The sequence below is a fragment of the Takifugu rubripes genome, chromosome 7, assembly GCF_901000725.2.
Source record: "Takifugu rubripes chromosome 7, fTakRub1.2, whole genome shotgun sequence".
NCBI lineage: Eukaryota > Metazoa > Chordata > Actinopteri > Tetraodontiformes > Tetraodontidae > Takifugu > Takifugu rubripes.
In genome coordinates, this window is record NC_042291.1 from 15,672,935 (window position 1) to 15,693,560 (window position 20,626).

Sequence of the window (20,626 nt, forward strand, 5' to 3'; positions counted from 1 at the left end):
ATGCATTTGAATAAGAATATTCATTTTTATAGACCCGCTATTCTTGGAACAAGTATTGTGATGTATTAAGGAACGTTTATCTCAGCATTGTAAATACTTGTTATATCGTTAACCTACAGCACTTCAACAGCCTGTAGTCTATCATAGTTGCACAATCATGATTAGCCTTTTTTGCTGGATCCAACAAATTAGAAATAATAGTTCTAAGACCTGTTAACATGATTATTGTCATTAATTTGTACCGTTCAAATTCTAAATGCCCCGCCTCGTTCCGTCTGTACAGCAGTGTTTCTCTGGATGGCTGACATCCGTAGGAAGACACTCATTGGATGATTGACCTGCCAATAAAACGCTCCCTTGATCTGATTGGCTGTAATGTGACCCCCCCGACAGCTGGCCCCGCCTCTCTAAGTGTCCACGGAAGTTTGGATCAAGCGGGATGCAGATAGTTTCCGAAAATAAGCGTGATTCCAGTCGACGTTTTTGCACTTTAGCTGCGCGGTTTCGTGTTTCTTTACAGAAATCAAGGGACGCCAACAATTAGGTGTGTTTTGGTTTATATCTCCTATTTTTTTCCCGCCCCCAAGAAAAAGCAGGCAGTCCGACGTGAGCATGTTAGCCGTTTAGCAATGGCAAGTAAACTATCAGCGTTCAACTCAAGTTTTCTGACCATAATTTACAGCTGTTCCAGATGTTCTGTTATTACAAGGCTACAAAGCTTCACACCGTCGTGTTTGTTGCAATAGAACATCGTTAAAGCTCGCTACACCTGCGGCTCGGTTAGCATTGACGTTTCATTTCCTTTTTAAACTGTTCTACATTATTCGGTGTTTTATTGTTGCAAACCGTGCTAATAATTAACTGTGCAAGAGTGTCGTTGCAGTCGTGTTCTGGAGAAAGATTGAAATATTACTGTTTATGTGACACTGTTAAGTTAAAGATGTTTCTTCGTAGCAAAATGCTGCATTGTGGCATGCGGGAACAGGATGCCCGGACACTTCGGAGACAATCCGCTGTCCTCTGTAAGCAGCTGGTGGTGGATGAGCTGCTCATCCAGTGCTTACAGGCGGACGACATCCTGACGGAGAGCATGGCAGAGAGCATTATGGTATGTGACTGTTGATTATGGATCTGGGGGCAGGAATCGAGACAATGACGATCCATGGTTCTCCATTCACGTGCTCAATATGACACATTTAATAGGTTTGTCAACAGTCATGCATTTGTACCTCTCCACAGACCTCTCCAAAATTGCCAGAGCAGCTTCAGCTTCATTACCCTCTGCTCGAGGAACAGTCCTGGGGAGTTTAAAGGCATCAAATGCATCATATATACAGCTGAATAGCTGCGAGAAAGTGCCACAAACACTGACTGTTCATGCAGAATGGTACAGACAAACTAGTGTGCAGATAAAAAGACTCCATGCAGATAGAAACCATGATGTGCTACCATGAATTTAGCTTGATTACCCTGTCGAGATGAAACATGCCTTCCTTCTCCTGCCTCCCTGCAGCCATTTCAATATTCCACCAGAGTTTTGTGTCCAGCTGTGCACAGGTTATTTATTTCAAAGTTTTCAACGTCATCGCTCCCATGAGGCATAACTTGTCTCGCGTGCCCATCAGCCATTGGTGCAGAGGCACATTTTAGCTGTGAACAACACGGGGAGGACGGATGGGGGAAAGAAATGAAGTGTTGTTGTTGTTAACAGTCTTTATTTGTGTGTCTTTCCGTTTGCAGGCTGAGCAAACATCTCAGAAACGGAGCTGGCGATTACAACTGCTCTTACCCAAGCGAGGACCAAAAGCCTTCAGCAGCTTCTGCTCGGCTCTGCGGGCGACGGATCAGCAGCACTTGTGTGACCTGCTCACACAAACTTTCGGAAACGAATGGGAACGGGACACATGTAGAGGCGAGTGTCTCGCACGCTCACTTTCTGAAACACTGACATGCTTTCAAACATGAAGCTGATTATTGGCAGACCTTGTGAGTCCACAGCAGGTGAATTGGGGATAGTTTGTCTTCCAGACAGGTAAGACGAAAGCAACTAGCTTAAAGGAAAAAGTGCTCCTTGCTGTGGAGTTTTGCCTCTGCATTGAAGCTTTCATAGCCCACTTTGCCCAAATTGTAACTCCACATCACAGCAGGCTCTTGTTGCCGCGTCCACACATGCAGTTTGGTTGTTTCATGCTTTTGTTGTGGAATAAACAGGTTCTGTCCTGAGGGGAGATGTGGCAAATATGAGCATCTTTTAGCATTACAGAGACTCAGATGAGCACAGCTTTGTGTAAATTTGTTGATCTGGACATAGTTTTGTTCAAGGTGGGCAGTTAATACCTACAATAGCCTGGGCACCATTGGGCTGGGGTCTTCAATTGACCCTTCTCAGGGTGACTCTGCTTTTGCAACTATGTAGTGATGCTGGGTCTGTAAATAATACTGGCTCTGTGACCTTTATGACCTCAGAAAGCTGAAGGTTGTTCTCAGGCAAAAAAGTACGATAGACTAAAGGGAAGAAAAAGAAAAGCCAACCAGAGGGATGCAAGAGATTAGGCACTGCATCATTGTCTGACAGACAACCAGATGAGGGAGTCCTAGAGGAGATTCTTTAGCAGGTTCTCTTTTAATTGCCATATTTCCTACAAAAAACAACAACAACAGCTGCTGCCAAGTTCTTAATCATATTATGTCTGTGTTTAGCTTTTAATCATTTATTCATTAAAATCGGTGTCTCTTTGAATATTAGACATGTGTCGACTCATCTGTTCCCCTTCCCACTCAAGAAGCCGTTCCAGCTAAGAGAGCACGGGCTCATGGTGAGTGCCATTGCAACATAACCTGCATTAATTCAATCATGCTCTCTTATTGTCAATAGTTTTTTGTTTCCGTGGTGACGGGGCGGGTATAAGTGCTCCGTCGACAACTTCCCACTTTCAGGAAAGTAAAGATACTATTAGAGTGAGCCACAATAGCTCAATAGATTTAAGCTAATATTTATGTCATGGAGAGAAGTTGTACGTTGTGGTTGTACCAGGGTTGCTCTGCTCAGGTCACGGTCTACATACACGGGCCACGCCTCAAGAGTGACTCATTCCCAGCATTGTGGTGCACGGTCTGCAGTCACATGATAGACACACACACACAAGCACACACACACACACACACACACACACACACAAAGTGATGAGAAACGTCAAACAAGCAATTTAACTTTAACTGCTTTATTTCTCACACTTCCTCATATATTTACACTAATCGTCTCTTACTTGTGTTCACAGATAAAACTGGGTGGTCGGAATATGAGAGTTAATTACTTTTGTTATCATTTCAGAATTTTCAGTCACTTATAATATATGTGTGTGTGTGTGTGTGTGTGTGTGTGTGAAACAGAGTCCCTGGAGGTCAGTCTGGATGCCGATAGTCCCATCAATACACCCGTGCTCCCGTGCACTCCTGATTTTTACCTCTCCCATTTTCAGCAGGTAAAAGTTTGTTATTTAAATCACCTTAAGTTTTCTAAATTTCTTATTTGTGAGATTTTAAGAAATTGTTTAAGGTTTAGAAGAAAATGCTAAATTCAGGCATAAATGAAAGCTAATGAAGGTGAATATTGCTGAAATGGTGTATTATGTGTTATATATTTTTGTTTAATGGTTGTTTTTTTATGTAAATCTGAGTATATTCAAACATGAATAACTGATTTAAGCCTCACCATCATTATTTTGGTCCACAATTTGTTGTACTCGTGTTCTGGACTCTGCACACAGTTAAACCCAGTAGAACCAGTCATCTTTTGAATCCCTGATATAATTCTAACCAATATTTCTTTGTTTATTTATCATGTTTTGTCACTTTTTCCATCTCAGTCCTATAAAATGGCCTCTTCACCTCGTGGTTTTGCGCTGGTGATCAGCAACGTCACCTTCAATCCTTGCGCCGCCCCTGAACTTGACCCCAGGAAAGGAGGGGAGGTGGACGACGAGGTGCTGAGGAAAGTCTTCACGGAGCTGGAATACTCGGTGACGGTGCAGCGAGACCTCACCGCTCAGGTGGCGCCACACACTCACACACCTGCCATCGGTGCAACAAGATGGGGCAACAGCGTGTTTTCCTGTGTTTCCTCACCCAGGGCATTAAGACGTGCATCCAGAACTTCTCGGGCCGGCCGGAGCATCGGAGCGTGGACAGCTGTGTGGTGTGTCTGCTGTCTCACGGAGTGGAGGGAGCCGTCTACGGCATCGACGGAGAGCTTCTGCAGGTGCGCTGGGCTGGGTTTGGTTTTACTCTCGGCTTTACTCCACTGGAGGAAAAAAGGCGTGCGATGTGACGTCGTGCGTTCCCTTTCAGTTGGACTGGGTGTTCGAAGCCTTCGATAATGCACATTGTCCACTGCTGCAGAACAAGCCGAAGATGTTTTTCATCCAGGCGTGCAGAGGAGGTGAGTGCTGACGTCTGCAGCCCCGACACACAGAGAGGGAACAGCGTGATCGTTATCGTGTGTTCAGGATATCTGTGACCCTAAAACTCTGACCCTAAAACACCTCCCAGTCCTCAGAACCCTCCCTCTCACACGCTTTCCCTCTGTTGTCCTGATGAGAATCATGAAAAATCATTTCCACCATTTTTACGTGCTTAAACTGTCGTTGGATTTATATCAGCTCGGAGAACGAAGGTGGTAACTTGTTTGGTTTAATTGAATTTCTGAATTCTAAATCTCTTTTGTGATAAAATTAAATGAATCTTGAAAGTTTGTTAATTATGTATAGTAATAAACTCTTAATTCCAGTGGGGTATTAGTGCCTCGCACAGAGGGAGGTGGAATTACTGGCAGATTTGTGGAGCAGAGCTCTGAAACAACTATTTAACGCTCTCGTGCATCGAGGGGGAGGATGATGATGATGATGGTGATGATGATGTGCCAGCTGCACTGGCGAGACCTTATCTGACTACATTCCTGATTTAAATGTTTTTTAACTTTTATGTGCAAGTAGTGAAACACAAGCGCAGCAAATTTAGACAATAGATCGTCCCAACAAAGGTGCCGTCTGGTCAGCAGGTGATTCACCTTCTGGATCTGATTGTTTAGCTGTGTTTGTCAGGCTGTGTTTTGGTGTTCTTTAGCTAATTCATGTCCACATGTGTGACATGCTGGAACCCTGTCCACTGTCTCATATTTCATATTTCTAGAATTAGTAATTAGTAAAGTAGTTAATAAAGCTTTTGATTAACAATTGGTATTTGAAAGTATGACCAGAACAGCCTTATCGGACTAATACGGTGAAATAAGTTCTGTGAGTTAATTAACTGCACCTTTGAAGGGTTTTGGCTCCTGTAACGACGGCCCGTTAAACGATCTGTGACCACGACTCTTTAATTCATACAATCAGTAGGTTTCTGTGTTGCCGACCTTCATGAAGTGAAGCGAGTGTTGAAGGATCGAGAAACAGTGTTGATGTCCTGTAGAACATCATCATCAGGGTTCCTCCCACGTAACAAGGGAAGGCCAACGCCAACCCTCTCCTCCTCTCCTCTCCTCTCCTCTCCTCTCCTCTCCTCTCCTCTCCTCTCCTCTCCTCTCCTCTCCTCTCCTCTCCTCTCCCCCTCTTATTTCCTCTCCTCCCTTGCCCTCCTCTCCCCCTCTCCTCTCCTCTCCTCTCCTCTCCTCTCCTCTCCTCTCCTCTCCTCTCCTCTCCTCTCCTCTCCTCTCCTCTCCTCTCCTCTCCTCTCCTCTCCTCTCCTCTCCTCTCCCGTCCTCCCCTCCCCTGCTCTCACCCTCCATGTGGACAAGCAGCTGAACACAAACGCAGGTGTAATAAATAAAATGAATTCAAGTTTTGTTCCATTTAATGAGACCCAACCTTTCCAGATGTCAGCACACACTAGAGCGGCGCCATAATTCTGTTTGACCTGGATGTTGCGGCACTTTAATTAGCGTCACTGGGAGCGACCGTGATTACCCGGCGCGTTGATGCCAAGATGACTGCTGTGAAAAATGTCTACGCGAGCGACAACCCCGGCGACTGTTGCACAGCCGCTCATGAGCCACACAGCTCCAGATCCGTGGGGGAAAATACAGCCCATCAGGGATTTAAATATTTAAATTATCACTTTCTTTGCCAGTTGAGGATTAAAGACAGCTGCTGGGCCTTGATCAGACCACATTAAATCATTTTAGTTTCCCTCCATGTTTTAATAATCTCTTTAAAGTACGGATGGTTCTGGCTCTGAGCGGATACAGAACTGTCTATATATTTGAATATATTTACACATCCACTCTCCACCATTGGTCCTCCTGGACGTGGCTTTGCCATCAATTGGCTATTGTGGCCAAATTTATCGCTGAATATGTTGCAGTTTTTTGATTGGTTGGCTTGATGGGATTTTACAATACAAGTCATTTTTGAAAAGGTTCCACATGAATCTATTATGAGGGTGATTATAACGGTAGATATATCGGATGTCCTTCTTCCCTGTTGACGTTTGCCTCTTGCTTCGTAGATGAGATGGACTGTGGCGTGGAGCAGATAGACGGGCCCTCTAGAACCAGCTCGCCGAGCTGTGAGCAGCGGGATGCAGGAAGGGAAGGAGAGAAGGATGCCGAGGGCAGACCGCGAGGGGACATATGCAGACCCAGGATTAAACTGCCTCAGCGGTCTGACATGATCTGTGGCTTCGCATCTCTCAAAGGTCAGAGAGTTTGTAAGTTTGCTCCTTTTGTTGTTCTGAAAATGTGGAAATGTCTTATTTGGTGAGTGAGGAACAAGTCCGGCATTAAGGCGCCTGTGCTACATCGATTAGCATGAACGGATTAATACCTGAGGCAGCTGAGTTCTTAAAACTCCAGCGCTCAGCTGTAACCACATCTGGATGTACTGTGGCTGCCTGGAGTTTGTGGTTCCAGGGTTCTTGGAGACAGCCTTCCTTCATTGCTTCATCTCTGCCTCCTTCAGGGACAGCAGCCATGCGGAACACCAAAAGAGGATCCTGGTTTATCCAAGAACTTAACACAGCACTCCGCCTTCATGCCAGGGACAGACATCTCGCAGACATTCTGGTGCAGGTGAAGATTAAACATCTCATTCTTCTTTTTCTGCAGTCTGAATGTCTTAACTTTCACATATACGTTTATCCTCTGTCTTTAGGTCAACCGCCGTATAAAGGACAGGGAGGGTTATGCCCCCGGCACTGCCCACCACCGCTGCAAGGAAATGTCTGAATTCACCAGCTCTTTGTGCAAAGATCTCTTCCTTTTCCCCAAGTACCAACCCCAGTATTGATCTGAATATATGCACAGGAGACTCAGTGGGGGAACATGTGACCCCTGTGTAAATATTGCTTCTTAAATCCAACACATGCACAGATGCACCAATAATGTGCTGATAATAGAGCAAATATGCTCACCGGCCACTTTATTAGATCCGCCTGTTCAATTGCTTGTTAAGACAATTAGCTAATTGAGCGAACACGTGGCTGCACTGCATTGAGGCGTGGAGACACGGCCAAGACGACTGCTGAAGGTCAAAAACAGCATCAGAATGGGGAAGGAAGGCGAAGTGAGTGACTTTGAAGATGGCCTTGTTCGTGTCCAGCAGGCTGGCCTGAGCGCTTCAGGAACTGTTGATCTTCTGGGATTTTCATGCACAATCTTGATACGAAGGCACCAGTAACTCAAATAACCACTGGTTACAACCGAGGAATGACCGACACGTCCAACCTTGAAGAAGATGGGCTACAGCAGCAGAAGACCACGCCCGGTGCCCCTCCTGTTAGCTAAGAACAGGAACGTGAGGCTACAGTTCGCTCAGTTTCACCAAAATTAGACAGTAGAAGATTGAAAAACGTTCCCTGGTCTGACCAGTCTGCAATATTCAGATGGTAGCGTCAGAATTTGGGCGGATCTTCCTGCCTGGTATCAACAGTTCACACCAGTTGTGGTCGGGGGGGCGTGTTCTTGGCACACTAGTACCAATTGAGCATCGCTATTGTTGCTGACCATTGTTCATCCCTTTATCACCACAGTGGACCATCTTCTGATGGCTACTTCCAATAAGATAATGCACCATGTGACACAGCTCACATCAGCTCTTACTGGTTTCTGGAACATGGCAGTGGATTCACCCTTCTCCATCGGCCTCAACTCTCACCAGATCTCCATCCAGTAACGCACCTTTGGGGTGTGGTGGAGGGGGGAGCTTCGCTTCATAGATGTGCAGCCCACAAATCTATCCTGTCAACATCAACCCAAAGCTCTAAGGAATGATTCCCACACCCTGTTGATTGAGGCAGTTCTGGAGGAGAAAAGGCGGGTCTGACCTCTTATGAGCAAGCCGTGCTTAATAAAGTGGCTGGTTAGTGTATGTTACTCTACATGCACGCATGTGGGTGCACGCATGTCTGTGCCAGTGGAGGAGTCAGCATTTCTTCCAGTTTTAAAAATGTATTTTCCACACAGATCTATTTTTGTGACTTTCTATGGAAATGTTTTTATATAAGGGTTGGTGTAATGAACTATCTGGTGTTTTTCTTCCGTGCACCGGCAGGGGGCAGCAGAGCAGGGACCATCCCTTTTCCTTTTTTTAGCAACCGTCAACTACAGGGAATATTAATGTAGAACTTTCTCCTTAATTGGAAAATGCCTACACGGCAGCTTAAGAATAGGATCATTGTTTTTATTTTTTTAAATTCCAGCTGACACTTTTATAGCTGCAAAACCTTTACGCAGGCTTTGCTCTTGTCATGGTGTGGGGCTGCCTGGGGAATGTGGTGCTACATGTGTGGGGTCACACACCTCATGTATGAACTCTGACCTTTATGCTAACTGACTGCTCATAAGTGGGAGCTGCAATTATGAGCAGCTCCGTCTCATATCTGTGGTATTTTACTTTGATTATAGAGGAAATGCAAGTTGTCCGGTTTTAGGGCTTCCTGAAACATGTTTTCAGCTGTACCATGTGATGATGATCTTTTAGACAAATTGGAGCCTTTACAGTATACTGTATCGCCTTGGCAACCCCCACAGACACAGAAATCAATTTCTCAGGCCCTGTGAGCATCGATGCTTCCCAGAAAAGCCTTGAGAAGTGTGTTTAGTTACAACAGTGTTGTAGTAAAAGAAAATGTTTGAAGCAGTATTGATGTTTAACACGAATGCTCATCAAACTAGATGCTCCCGGACGGGTTTATCCCGCTCTGGAAGGTGCTCTCCCCCAGAGAGGTTTTATTCCTGTCAACAGCAACGACTGCCAAACTCCGAATAAACTCACCGTGTTTTTAAAACGGGAACGCGATTTTGGTGTTTTCATTATTCTGATTTATGCATGTGTGTCATTTAAGCAGGTTCCCGCAGCCTCGGCGTGCACGAATGTGGCTCCCGCACGCGCTGCGCTCCACTTGATCCCCCTTGTTGCTGTGTTTGTGCGTGTTGTTCCCAGCGCACAGCCTGTGCCCTCCGGTCTCAGGTGGAGCCGAACTGGATCCCCACTATTCCGCTGTGCTCAGGTCTCCCTGCGCCGCGAGCGGGGCGCGCGCGTCGCCCACACCGCCCGTTGATAATGTTCTTAGTGTATCAGATCGAGGCCCAGCCAGCTGTCCTCCGTCATTCTCCATTTGACACACGCGCGCTGGCGGTCAGAGTAACACATTTCTCCCTGGCCTCCGCGTGAGATTAGGCTGTTATGCGTTTGGCGTGTGGTCGGCTGCAGCGGGGCGGGGTTAAGAGCGATCTGTGTGAGTGTGTGTGTGTGTGCGCGCGTGTGTGTGTGTCATAATGGCTGCCCGTCTCATCAGAACAGGAAGACGAGTTAGGGACTCTTAAATCAGCTGTTGGCTCAGCGGTGGTTTCTTATATTTTTGCTGTAGTGTCGCAGCCTTCACCGCAGTGGCCCCCTCCCTCGCTCAGGTTCTGAGGGTCCCCCCCCCCCCACAGGCGGCGTCTGTAGCATGTGTGCATTTTGGAGCCTGCCTTGCATCATTGGCTGATCAAAAGTGAGCGTTCATGGGGGTGTCGTGTGCACCTTCCCACTCACGTTGCAGGGGCAGCCCTTTTTGGCGGTGGGGGTTGCCCTTTTAACCCCCCCCCCACCTCCCCTGTCCAAACAGGAACAGTCCATCCAAACACGCACCTAATGGCCAGCAGGCATGGTGTACGCTGCTAAGGGCAACAAGTGTGTGTGTGTGTGTGTGTGTGTTATTAGGTGTCTGCAGTTCTAATAAAGGAAAGCACTGCGTCCTTCACTGCCTCATCAGGCATCGGGCCTGGCTTTGCTCCGCTTTGTCCGCCTGTCTGATTCCTGTCCGCCTGTCTGTCAGCTCTGCAGCGGAGCCAGATGGTCCGCGGCCTCTGGATCGTCCGGAGACGAGCGCTCGTGGGGGAGGACGTCGCCTTCTTTGATTTTACTGCAAGTTTTCCCGGAGTTAATTTGAGTTTATTGGACTGTGAGAAACTTTAGAAGATGTTTGCTTGTTTACTTGACCTGGTGTGAAGGGTGCATATAAAAGAGAGAGAGTGCGTGTGTGTTTGTGTATGGTGTTGCCCATGCCATTGGAAATGCTGGGGTGTCCAGCGGGGTTATTTTTGGATCAGTGACAGCGTGTCAATGGCTGCAGATGCGTCGCAAAGGAAGGCTCTGAGATACCAACAGACCCTGGTAGGTCCAAATCTTCTACCTGTCTCCCGCTGCTCTCTTTTATTCCCCTTCCTACGCCTCTTCTCCTTTCTCCAGCCTTGCTATCAGTCTTCCTCACTCTGTCATCGCTCCATCTCTCCACCTGTCTCGTGGCCTTAAACAGCCGCGGGCCGCTCACTTTCACAGCTGCGGCTGACATCTTACACATCCGGCACCGGTTCCTCTGCTCTTTCGGCTTCCTGAGCCACTTTTCCGAAAGGCGATGTCACGTTTGCCTGTGCGGCTTTCGAAGCGATTCGCAGCCTTTCGCTGCTTTCGCACCTCCCACGTGCACCAGAGAAGGCGTTAAATGCAAAGTCATCCCTGTAATGTTCAGCGATTGATTGTTCCGGGGACATTTTGTCTTTGCGACCCCCCCATTTGCGCTCCATCTCAAGGCCCAGCTAACCTTGTAAAGTCATCGCCATATTCATGCGTTAGTGGATATAAATACCTGTATACAGGAAACCTGAGCAGACAGGTTAGACGTACATGTTGAGATGGAGTCATGTCACTGTATCCTCAGGTTGATCATGATCACGCATGAGCAGGAGTCTCCTGCTCGTTACTGCGCACACCTGCTCCGAGACTCACAGCAGGGCGCTCTGCTTTTCTGGGTTTGAAACGTTTTGCACATGTGATGCGCTCAAAGGTCGTCTTTTCCTGCGGAGGTGGTCGGTGATACAACAGGATGACAGATATATGAGCAGCCGGGCTGCGTGTGTGTGGCAGATGCAACTGACTAAGGGAAGGAGGAGCAGTCACGGTGACTTTCCCTTCCCAAGACGATGGACCTTTGCCCAAAGCAGATTTCTCAGAGCCCCCTGAGGGGGTTCCGCAGGTCAGATATAAATAAATAACCAAAAAAACCGAAATCCTAATTAAGCACAGTCTTAATGTCTTTCTGCAAAGTCTCACATCTCTCAGGTGTGAAATCCATGATGGGCCGTGTGTGAGTAGGAAATTAGAGCCCAAAGGGTTGGAGAGGCTGATGTGTGGAGCTGTTCTGAAGCTGCCTGGACAGAATTTGTCAGCGGCGGAAGCTCAGGTTGATGAAATGGTGAGATGGACAGATGCAGGCTGTGACTGCAGTTAACCAAGGTCACTCTGCCCCCAGGAATTCACTAATAAGAGGATCGTTCTCCAAACACTCCGGTCCAGTAGTGACGTCCGCTGACTTCATTTCATCTGTTTACCAAATCGAGCCATTTAAGCATTTTCTTTATTTTCCTTTGTTCCAAACGTTTCCATGTTTGGGGATTTTCCCAATGAGACGAGAAGAGATTAGTGAGTTGTTGCTGGCTGTGTTTGTAAAGTTGTGTTAATTACTTCCCTGTCACAATAGTGGTGTTGACCCTTGACCTTAACCAACATAGAAGCCAGCCTGCGTGTGTGTGTGTGTGTGTGTGTGTGACAGAGTGCTCAGACCCTCTCCAGCAGACAGGTGCAGCCCGTGTTGACGCCACATTGGTGTGGGATTTTCTCCGGTTGTGTGTGATTTTACTCGACGGATGTGGTCAACAGGAAGGTTACGTAAGGGGAAGTGGCTCCATCTGTAGGAGCGGCGACAGCCGTGAAACAGATCCCATAAGTCTCAAATGTTACGGCCCGCTAAAAGGGACGCGTTTACCTGCCAAATGCTTCCCAGACTGGAATGACGGGGATGTAGACGATTAAGCCATTAAATTTCATACGATATTCCAGTCACCTAATGTGTCTTTTCCAAAACAGAGGTGGCGCTAATACAATAATGACATTAGCGGTCGTTACGCCATTAGCTACGAAGACGAAACGCCACGTTAACGTGGTGAAGCAGTGTCAATAACTTGTCATTGTTTTCACGTAAAGGTTAAAACCCTCCATCTGTCCGTACAAGAGGCCTCCTGGGAGAGATGATCCGAAGGGGAGATAAACATCATGAGAGAGGTGCAGAGAAGTGTGTCAGTGAACATTGGGTCACACCGCTGCTAAATTTATCCCCGAGTAAGGTTTCACCTCAGGGATGGGGGGGTCGGATGGGTGGGGGGGGGACCAGGGTGGTGAGAGGAAAAGTTTCAGAGGGAAAAGGAAAGGCGGGTTCGGGTGCAGGTGAAAGGGTTCGAGCAGAAGGAGAGTCGCACCAATGTGGGAAAAGGGAAGTTTGGCTCTGGCCTGTTAAATGTTAAAGAGCCACAAAAGTGCTGAGGAGAAACGTTGTGATTATTTATTCAGTAATTATTTTGAGATAACTTTCTCCTGGTATAAAAATAAGTTTTAATTTCTCTCAATTTCGAGAAATTGGTTCCCAAACTAATGAGAAATGATCACTGAAGGCTGTGGGACATGAATTAGAAGAGTGAGTGGCTGAAATAAAAGCATAAACACCTCATGGGCAGATTACTAATTATTAGGATGGCTCATTTAGATGAGACGGTGAGAAAACAAATGTAGTTTCTTGTATTCGGGAAGACCAACCTATCCAAATAATGAGCATTTTCAGTGTTGTTCCGATCCGATTCATCTCGTCCGTCCTCCTGAGGATGGTGCACGTGTGATTGCACGTAAATGAGTCCAGTTAGCGAGCGTGCTAATGCTGCAGCTGAGGTCGTGGCAGTAATGTTCACGTCCTGAGCGTGAACCTCCCATGTTTCACAAGATGCAGCCTTATCTCCGTCACACTGCGGGATTTTATCCCGCACAGCATTAATACTTCAGTCAGCAGGTATTATTTTCTTATCTTAAGCTTGTTTTGTCCTCCGGGCCTGGTATCATTTATGATCCGGCTGCAGGAATCTGTGGGATCAACCGGCTGACAGGGAATCTACCCCCCTGAATTAAGAGCTGCTGAAATCTTTTTGTCAAGTGTCTGTATCAACTGTCTTAGTGAGGGTGTGTGTCCTTGCATTTGCTGTAGCTTTAGGATTTTCTTCTATCAAAGTGAGGACATTTTTGCAAAGTGGGGCCCCACAACTTCAAAGGACTGTTTGAAGGTTTAGACATGGTAGAATTAGTGTTGGGGGGGGTTAGTTGAGATGGTTAGGGTAGGAAGCTGGATGATGGATTATGTCTACAAAAGTGTGTGTGTGTGGATCAGTCTCTGGTCCGCACCGACATTGCATAAATTACAGAATAAGTAATACAAGAGGACCCAGCTGTACCCAAACGACTGATCACATGACCAAAGGTCTCTGCTTCGGATCTGAAGTCTGAAGGTTTTATGTTCCAACAACGCGAGCAGAAGGCAAAGTTGGTGTTCCTGGTTAAAAAGCTTCTGCCAGCACCGTCGTCTGGGTCCCAGTCAGCTTCTCTCTCCAGGACAGCACAACATCTGGACTTTCAATCACTTTTTTTTTACCCCTGCAATATTTGCAAGGTGGTAAAATGAGCCCTGATCAGGTCATACCTGTCCGTCAGCGGGGAGGCAGGCAGCAGGTACGTCTGGGTCCGTCACCTTGGCCAAGACGGGGAAGGACAGATGTAAGACGGGGGGGGCGGCGGGCGGCCGAGAGGACGGAATCACGGCGCCGGAGACACTCAGGAAAGTGAGCAGCAGCCTGCGGGACGAGATGAGGGAGCGGATCAGCACTTTTGAGACCGTTCTGAACGTTGACCAGTTTCTGGTAAGGCTCCTTGTCTCTGGGGGGGGGGGGGGGGGGGGGGGGGGGGGGGGTGCTGTGTTCGGGGACATCGCTCTGCCTCTGACTTGTTTGGGTGCTTGTTTACACTGGCGGGGCCTCCGCAGGCTCATTCACAACACTCCTCCGTTTATTTCCCTCTTTCGGAAGCACCGACGTGGCTTAATTAGGACATGACAGCTTGTGTTCGGACCAGGCAAAAGAAACGTATTTCTACAGGTTAATTAGTGTATAATTGTAATTGTGTGTGTGTGTGTGTGTGTGTGTGTGTGTGTGTGTGTGTGTGTGTGTGTGTGCTGGAAGGGAGGGTAATCTCCTGATCTATCCATCAGTGAGTGGGTCAGATTTTATCATTAACCTTGTGCTTTGGGACAGGACTTTATTGTTGTAGGACCTCACCACACACACACACACACATACACATACACACCACGCACACACACACTTAATTTGGCACACAAACACTGGAGAACGTGCACAATAACAGTTATGAATATGCAGCGGCGGCGTTCCCTCGCGAGGAACGCAGGAAAACGCTCCGATTTATTTTAATTAACTCTCAATGTCGCACTGCCCTTCAACCCCAGCGAGCAGCTCGGCGGCTCAAAGGCTGCCTGTCGTTAGCTCTGCGGGTCCGTGCGTTCCACAGTGGAAAAGTAGCTTTGTTGAGCATCTGCGCGACGCAACATCTGTATGCAGAATTCATCGCACCTAAAATGAGGACGAGGCAGGCGGCGGTGACGCAGCTCTGTCTGTGGGGGGGTTTGACCTTGAGCGCTAATGTCACGCCGCCACTGAGAAGCGTGTGAAAGTTGGAGCCGTGGCCGTTCCTGATGTCATGCTCTCGCCCCCGTGGACCGCGGGGACGAGGCGTTCAAGGTTCCGCGCTGGCAGCGAAGTAAGCACAGGTTTGAGAGATGGAGATGAAAGTCATCGTGTGTGTGTGTGCGTGTGTGTGTGCGTGTGTGTGTGTGTGTGTGTCACAGCTCTCGCTGTCTGTCTCACGCTGTCAGGTGTGAGAGTCACCTGTGAGAGCGTGCCAGAGGTAGACGTGACATCATTTATATTGTCACAATGTAGCTACAAAAAAAGCAGCGAATTAAAGGTGCGTGTGAGAGGCGCTGAATCTCAGCAACGTTCCCAACACACACGCATAAATAACCTCTGGGATGCACAGAAAGCAGCCGTGTTGGGCAGCAGCACTTTACATGCTGGGTCACTGGGAATGATGCTGTAACAGATATCCCAGAATACCTCTGCTGGCTATCATATGAGGTCAAAGTTCATTTCTATAACACCTTTAACACTGTTCACCTTTAAACTTCACCAATCCTCATTACTAAAAATAAATCTGTAATTAGATTTTTTTTAAAAGCGCAATTTAAAAGGACAGAAGTCCATAAACTGGACAGTTTTTGCACTCCTTTGTTTTCTTCCCGTCCTTTCCCACCGCTCCAGGTGCCAAACGCTGTTTGATGATGTTGATGGATGAGCGGCACGCTGTTTAATGTGTAGTGAAGTGGTACTGGTGACGCAGGACAGGGAGCAGGACGGGGAGCAGGACAGGGAGCAGGACACGGAGCAGGACAGGGAGCAGGACAGGGAGCAGGACACAGAGCAGGACAGGGAGCAGGACACAGAGCAGGACACAGAGCAGGACGGGGAGCAGGACACGGAGCAGGACACAGAGCAGGACAGGGAGCAGGACACAGAGCAGGACAGGGAGCAGGACACGGAGCAGGACAGGGAGCAGGACACAGAGCAGGACAGGGAGCAGGACACAGAGCAGGACAGGGAGCAGGACAGGGAGCAGGACACAGAGCAGGACGGGGAGCAGGACAGGGAGCAGGACACGGAGCAGGACAGGGAGCAGGACACAGAGCAGGACGGGGAGCAGGACAGGGAGCAGGACACGGAGCAGGACAGGGAGCAGGACACAGAGCAGGACGGGGAGCAGGACAGGGAACAGGACAGGGAGCAGGACGGGGAGCGGGACGGGACGGGGAGCAGGACACGGAGCAGGACACGGACCTGCTTTCACATCAGATTCATGCTAAAGACAAATGAAGAGGTGGACCAGGTAAAGACAGCAGGACCAGGCTCTCCATCTGCTCCGACCTCCTGCTGCTTTATTTCTCACACTTCCTCATATATTTACACTAATCGTTTCTTACTTGTGTTCACGGATAAAACTGGGTGGTCGGAATATGAGTTAATTACTTTTGTTATATTTCAGTATTTTCAGTCGTGTGTGTGTGTGTGTGGAACCAACAAACACTGACCTAATCAATTTAAAAGTAATTTTTCCTCGCTGATGAAAATAGCATCTGAATCACTGACTGTTGTGAACTTTGGTTAAAGTTTATTCACTATCTTCATTTTTTACTGTTTATTATATTAAGAAGCTTTTACACAAGAGCCAAACAAGCATAAAAAATAGAGTCTAACTCCACTTTATCTTCCACTTCATAAATTTCAGTTCTGGGTTCGAATCCCACTTAAGGTCCGACGGTTCTGCCCAGGTGTCATAAAACGAAGGGTAATAAAGCAGACGCTCGTTAGCCTCATAAATACTGTTAGCATTGTTCTGCTGACTGGTCTGTGGTTCAGGCGCTTAGTGCGGTTTAAAATAACACACACACGCACACACACACACACACACACACACACACGGGTCCCGGTGTTGGATGGCTGCTTTTGGCTGCATCTGTGTATTCATTCTCCATCCTTGTGTATTAATTATATCTTCCATATCAGAATTTTGCCCGGTGGTTGTAGTAACAAGTCACATGACCCTTTTTTTACGTACGTTGGGGAAAGTGTTATAAAAGTGTTATAAAAAATGATGATGTCACGCTCCACACAACATCTTTAAGTCCGCCTGACTCTGTTTAGCTTTTATGCCTCGGCTTCATTTTTGGTCATGTGGTCGTGGACTGTTTGAATATGTCAGCTCTTCTTTCCTGTATGAACATGAGACAGAAATGTGCCCCCCCCCCCCCCACACACACACACACACACCCGCTGGTGGGACACATGTGATCTGCAGGTTCTCAGTTGCACGCTGCACCTGGATCTGCAATAATTTTACAGCTTCTATGGTTTTAATGAGCACGGTGAAAACTGATCGCTGTGCATTACTGTGTGTGTGTGTGTGTGTGTGTGTGTGTGTGAGTGTGTGTGTGTGTGTGTGTGCGTGTGTGCGTGTGTGTGTGTGTGAGCATAGTTGGAAGGGGAGGATATGGAATCCCCTCTCCCGCAGCATCTCTTCCTCTGGGTCCTCTCTGGCAGCGGCCTCTTCCCAGGGAAGGTTTTTTTTTTCTTTTTTCCACCCTCTGTGCCCGTTTTGTCTATTTCTGTCTGCCCGGGTATTCAGGCTGGTGTGTATCCTTTACACACACCGCACATTAACCATCTCTTGTTGTCCCAGGACTCTTTGCACTGGATCTGGTTTTGCTTGTTCCAGGTCTCAGTTGTCAGAGAAACTTTCCCCCCCACTCTCCTTCACCCTGTTCCATTCCTTCGAGAATGTTGTGTTCCTCCTCGTTCACCCCGGGAAACCGGCGGTCTCGGTGACTTTTCCCTGTGTGTCGATTGTGTCCACCACAGCTGTACGGGGAGTACAGGGAGCAGCTGGGGAACTTTGCCCGTCGAGAGGCTGCTCGCCTGCTGACTGAGAGACAATGGAGGAGACAGGCGGGGGAGGCGGGGGCCGGCGCTCGCAAAGGGCACGGCAGGCGGCAGCATCACCCCGTGACCCTGGACTCTCATCACAGCCACGGCTCGTCCAGCAAGAAGTCCCGCCCTTACTCCAAATGCCAAGGTGACCCCCCCCCCCCCCTCCGTCAATACACAAGCACGACGGCGGAGAGTTCGGTGACATTTATCAGGCGCAAATTAAAAAGGAAACTTTCATCCAACCGAATTTAGCCGGTCTCCTATTTGATCACACTACACTCCAGAGTGGACACACACACACACACACACACACACACATACACACCAATAGTCGTTGCCGAACCCGAAGAGGTTAATAAAGGCTCGACGTATCAACTCTTTAGCTCTTCGTACGCCCGCTACATTTATCCTGACGTTAATCGTGGCCCCTCCGTGCACCCCCGTGATGAGCTGAGCGCCACTCATCACCCGAGCATCCGCAACAGCAACGAGCTGTCGGTAATTAAACGGGGAGGCGAACGGCTTCCAGCTTCATCCTTCATTTCATTTCCGTGCCCCAGATTGTTTGGCCCGTGTGCGGCGGTACATAGTGACCAAGATGGGGGAAGACTGGATATTCTTAGTTCTTCTGGGTGTCACTATGGCGCTGGTGAGCTGGAGCATGGACTACGCCAGTGCCAAGAGTCTCCAAGGTAACGCAGGCCAAACAGATCGTTTATTCTTAGTCTGACAACACAGAATCCTCGTTTTACCGCCTGTAATACTTCAGTTTAATCCCCGGTGTGATGCACCGGTTCTGCTTCTTCTGTCTTTCAGCCTATAAGTGGATATACGGGGAGCTCAAGGGCAACGTGCCGTTTCAGTACCTCGCCTGGGTTTCCTACCCTGTGATCCTTGTCGTGTTTGCCTCCCTCTTCTGTCACCTCGTTTCCCCACAGGCCATCGGTGAGCTCTCCGTCACCTGTCAGCCTCGCTTCTTTCAGCTTAACGCCGGGTTTCTGTTTGTCTGTCGTAAGCTGACATCGCCTGAACAGCTCCGCCCGTGTTTCCTGAGCTTGTCATTCTCAGTCGCCAATCTCCTACATCTCTCCTGCTTTTTTTATCTGTTTTTTTTTTTTTTACAGGTTCTGGGATTCCAGAGCTGAAAACCATCCTGAGAGGCGTCGTCCTGAAGGAATATCTCACCCTCAAAGCCTTCATAGCTAAGGTCATCGGGCTGACTGCTAGCCTGGGCAGTGGGATGCCAGTAGGCAAAGAAGTAAACAAATGCCCTTTTTCCATCTCATTCCACTGTGATTTCACCCCCCCCCCCACCATATTTAGCTCCTCCCATTGATCGGTTTTATCTTCCTCACTCCTCCTTTTCTCCATCTGCTGTTTCTCTCCACACTCACAGGATGATAAATCATCTCCCGTCATGTTTTTACTCTGTCTCTTCCCTCACGGGATGGAAGCAAATTATTCAAGTCCTCAGCAATCCGAACATTCGTTTTCTCCGTTGCAGCGGCGGCTCGACTTGTCACGTCCGGCAATTATTCAGTGATTTATTTGTTCTGAAACAAGGCGTCCTACTTTAGCCCCCCTGTTTTACAGACAGCAGTGTCTGTCTGCGTAGATAACGTTGCACCTTTCCTTATGTGGGCCTGTGGGTGCGTGATGCCTGTCTGTCACCTCCAGGGGCCGTTCGTCCACATCGCCAGCATCTGCGCCGCGGTGCTGAGTCGATTCATGTCCATCTTCTCTGGAGCCTACGAGGTAAGGCGAGGCCTTGGCCGTAACCCCCCCCCCCCCCTTGATTCTGCCGTGATCACACGATTCCTACGGACGTTGAGCAACTGCTCCCTTCACACGGCGCTGACCTCAGCGCGCTGATCTTTAGCACGCTAATCTTTAGCAGGCTAATCTTTAGCATGCTAATCTTTAGCAGGCAGCCTATTGTCTTGAATAGTATTACAAGATGATGACATATGGCTCAAATTACCATTGGTTGACATGGCGGCTATTCAACATGCAATTTCAACCTTTAAAACTCAGCCAAAAGTCTGGATTTAAAGGGATGAGGAATCCTGTGTCACCACTGTGTCACCAGCACGTGCCCTCCCCCCTCCCCGTTCCCCCGCGCCTTTGTTTTTGCTCGCTCCCTCGCACCTCGTTCGTATTTGTGTCTCTTTATATTAATAGTGTGATGGTAATGTCTGGCATGTCTATTAACAGTGACCTCTCATATCCCTGTCTCCCTCTTCCCCTCCTCTCTCTCCCTCCCCACGGCTTCCTCGTTGTCCCCTGCCTGTTTGTCCCCTGCCCCCCCCCCTTCCCATGACTCCATGTCTGACCTTTAACCCCAGAATGGCACCCATAACCAGGACCTGTTGGTGTGTGCGAGTGCTGTGGGTGTGGCCACCTGTTTCGCTGCCCCTGTCGGAGGCAAGTCCCGCCCCCGCCCGCCTTACGCACATATGTGAAATCAGGGACGCGTGGAAGCTCCGCCCCTGAGTTCCCGCCTCCTCGGCGGTGGCGTTCACGTTCTCCGTCCACATAAACTGTCTCGTTACACCCAGCAAACAGCGTGCGAACAACAGAAGAGATGCAGAAACTCTGGTTTTGGGCCTGTTGTGCTGGTGTCTGCTAGCATCACACGCTCATTTCAGAGCAACATTTCTCTTTGCAATA

At 48.4% G+C, this 20,626-nt stretch overlaps 2 protein-coding genes across 3 annotated transcripts in view; both read left to right on the plus strand.

Annotated features, from left to right (window-relative positions):
* The first annotated feature begins 380 nt into the window (after positions 1 to 380).
* Positions 381 to 9,288, plus strand: casp2 (caspase 2, apoptosis-related cysteine peptidase). The gene is made up of 11 exons (XM_029838768.1): positions 381 to 544; positions 955 to 1,108; positions 1,741 to 1,904; positions 2,749 to 2,816; positions 3,391 to 3,482; positions 3,867 to 4,049; positions 4,130 to 4,258; positions 4,348 to 4,438; positions 6,499 to 6,687; positions 6,951 to 7,060; positions 7,143 to 9,288. Exons 2-11 carry the CDS (start codon positions 959 to 961, stop codon positions 7,275 to 7,277), a joined length of 1,311 nt encoding a protein of 436 aa, XP_029694628.1. The 5' UTR covers positions 381 to 544; positions 955 to 958; the 3' UTR covers positions 7,278 to 9,288.
* An 852-nt stretch (positions 9,289 to 10,140) lies between these two features.
* The window catches only part of clcn1b (chloride channel, voltage-sensitive 1b), a 19,228-nt gene continuing 8,742 nt past the window's right edge, over positions 10,141 to 20,626 (plus strand). The window contains exons 1-6 of one of the 2 annotated variants that reach the window (XM_029838626.1): positions 10,141 to 10,646; positions 17,888 to 18,101; positions 18,517 to 18,648; positions 18,773 to 18,901; positions 19,081 to 19,214; positions 19,634 to 19,711. In XM_029838626.1, the coding sequence (XP_029694486.1) occupies positions 10,596 to 10,646; positions 17,888 to 18,101; positions 18,517 to 18,648; positions 18,773 to 18,901; positions 19,081 to 19,214; positions 19,634 to 19,711 (738 nt within the window). In that variant the 5' untranslated portion in view covers positions 10,141 to 10,595. Of the gene's footprint in view, positions 10,647 to 14,071; positions 14,264 to 17,887; positions 18,102 to 18,516; positions 18,649 to 18,772; positions 18,902 to 19,080; positions 19,215 to 19,633; positions 19,712 to 20,626 lie in introns of those variants that run through there. The other variant, XM_029838627.1, reaches the window with a different exon arrangement.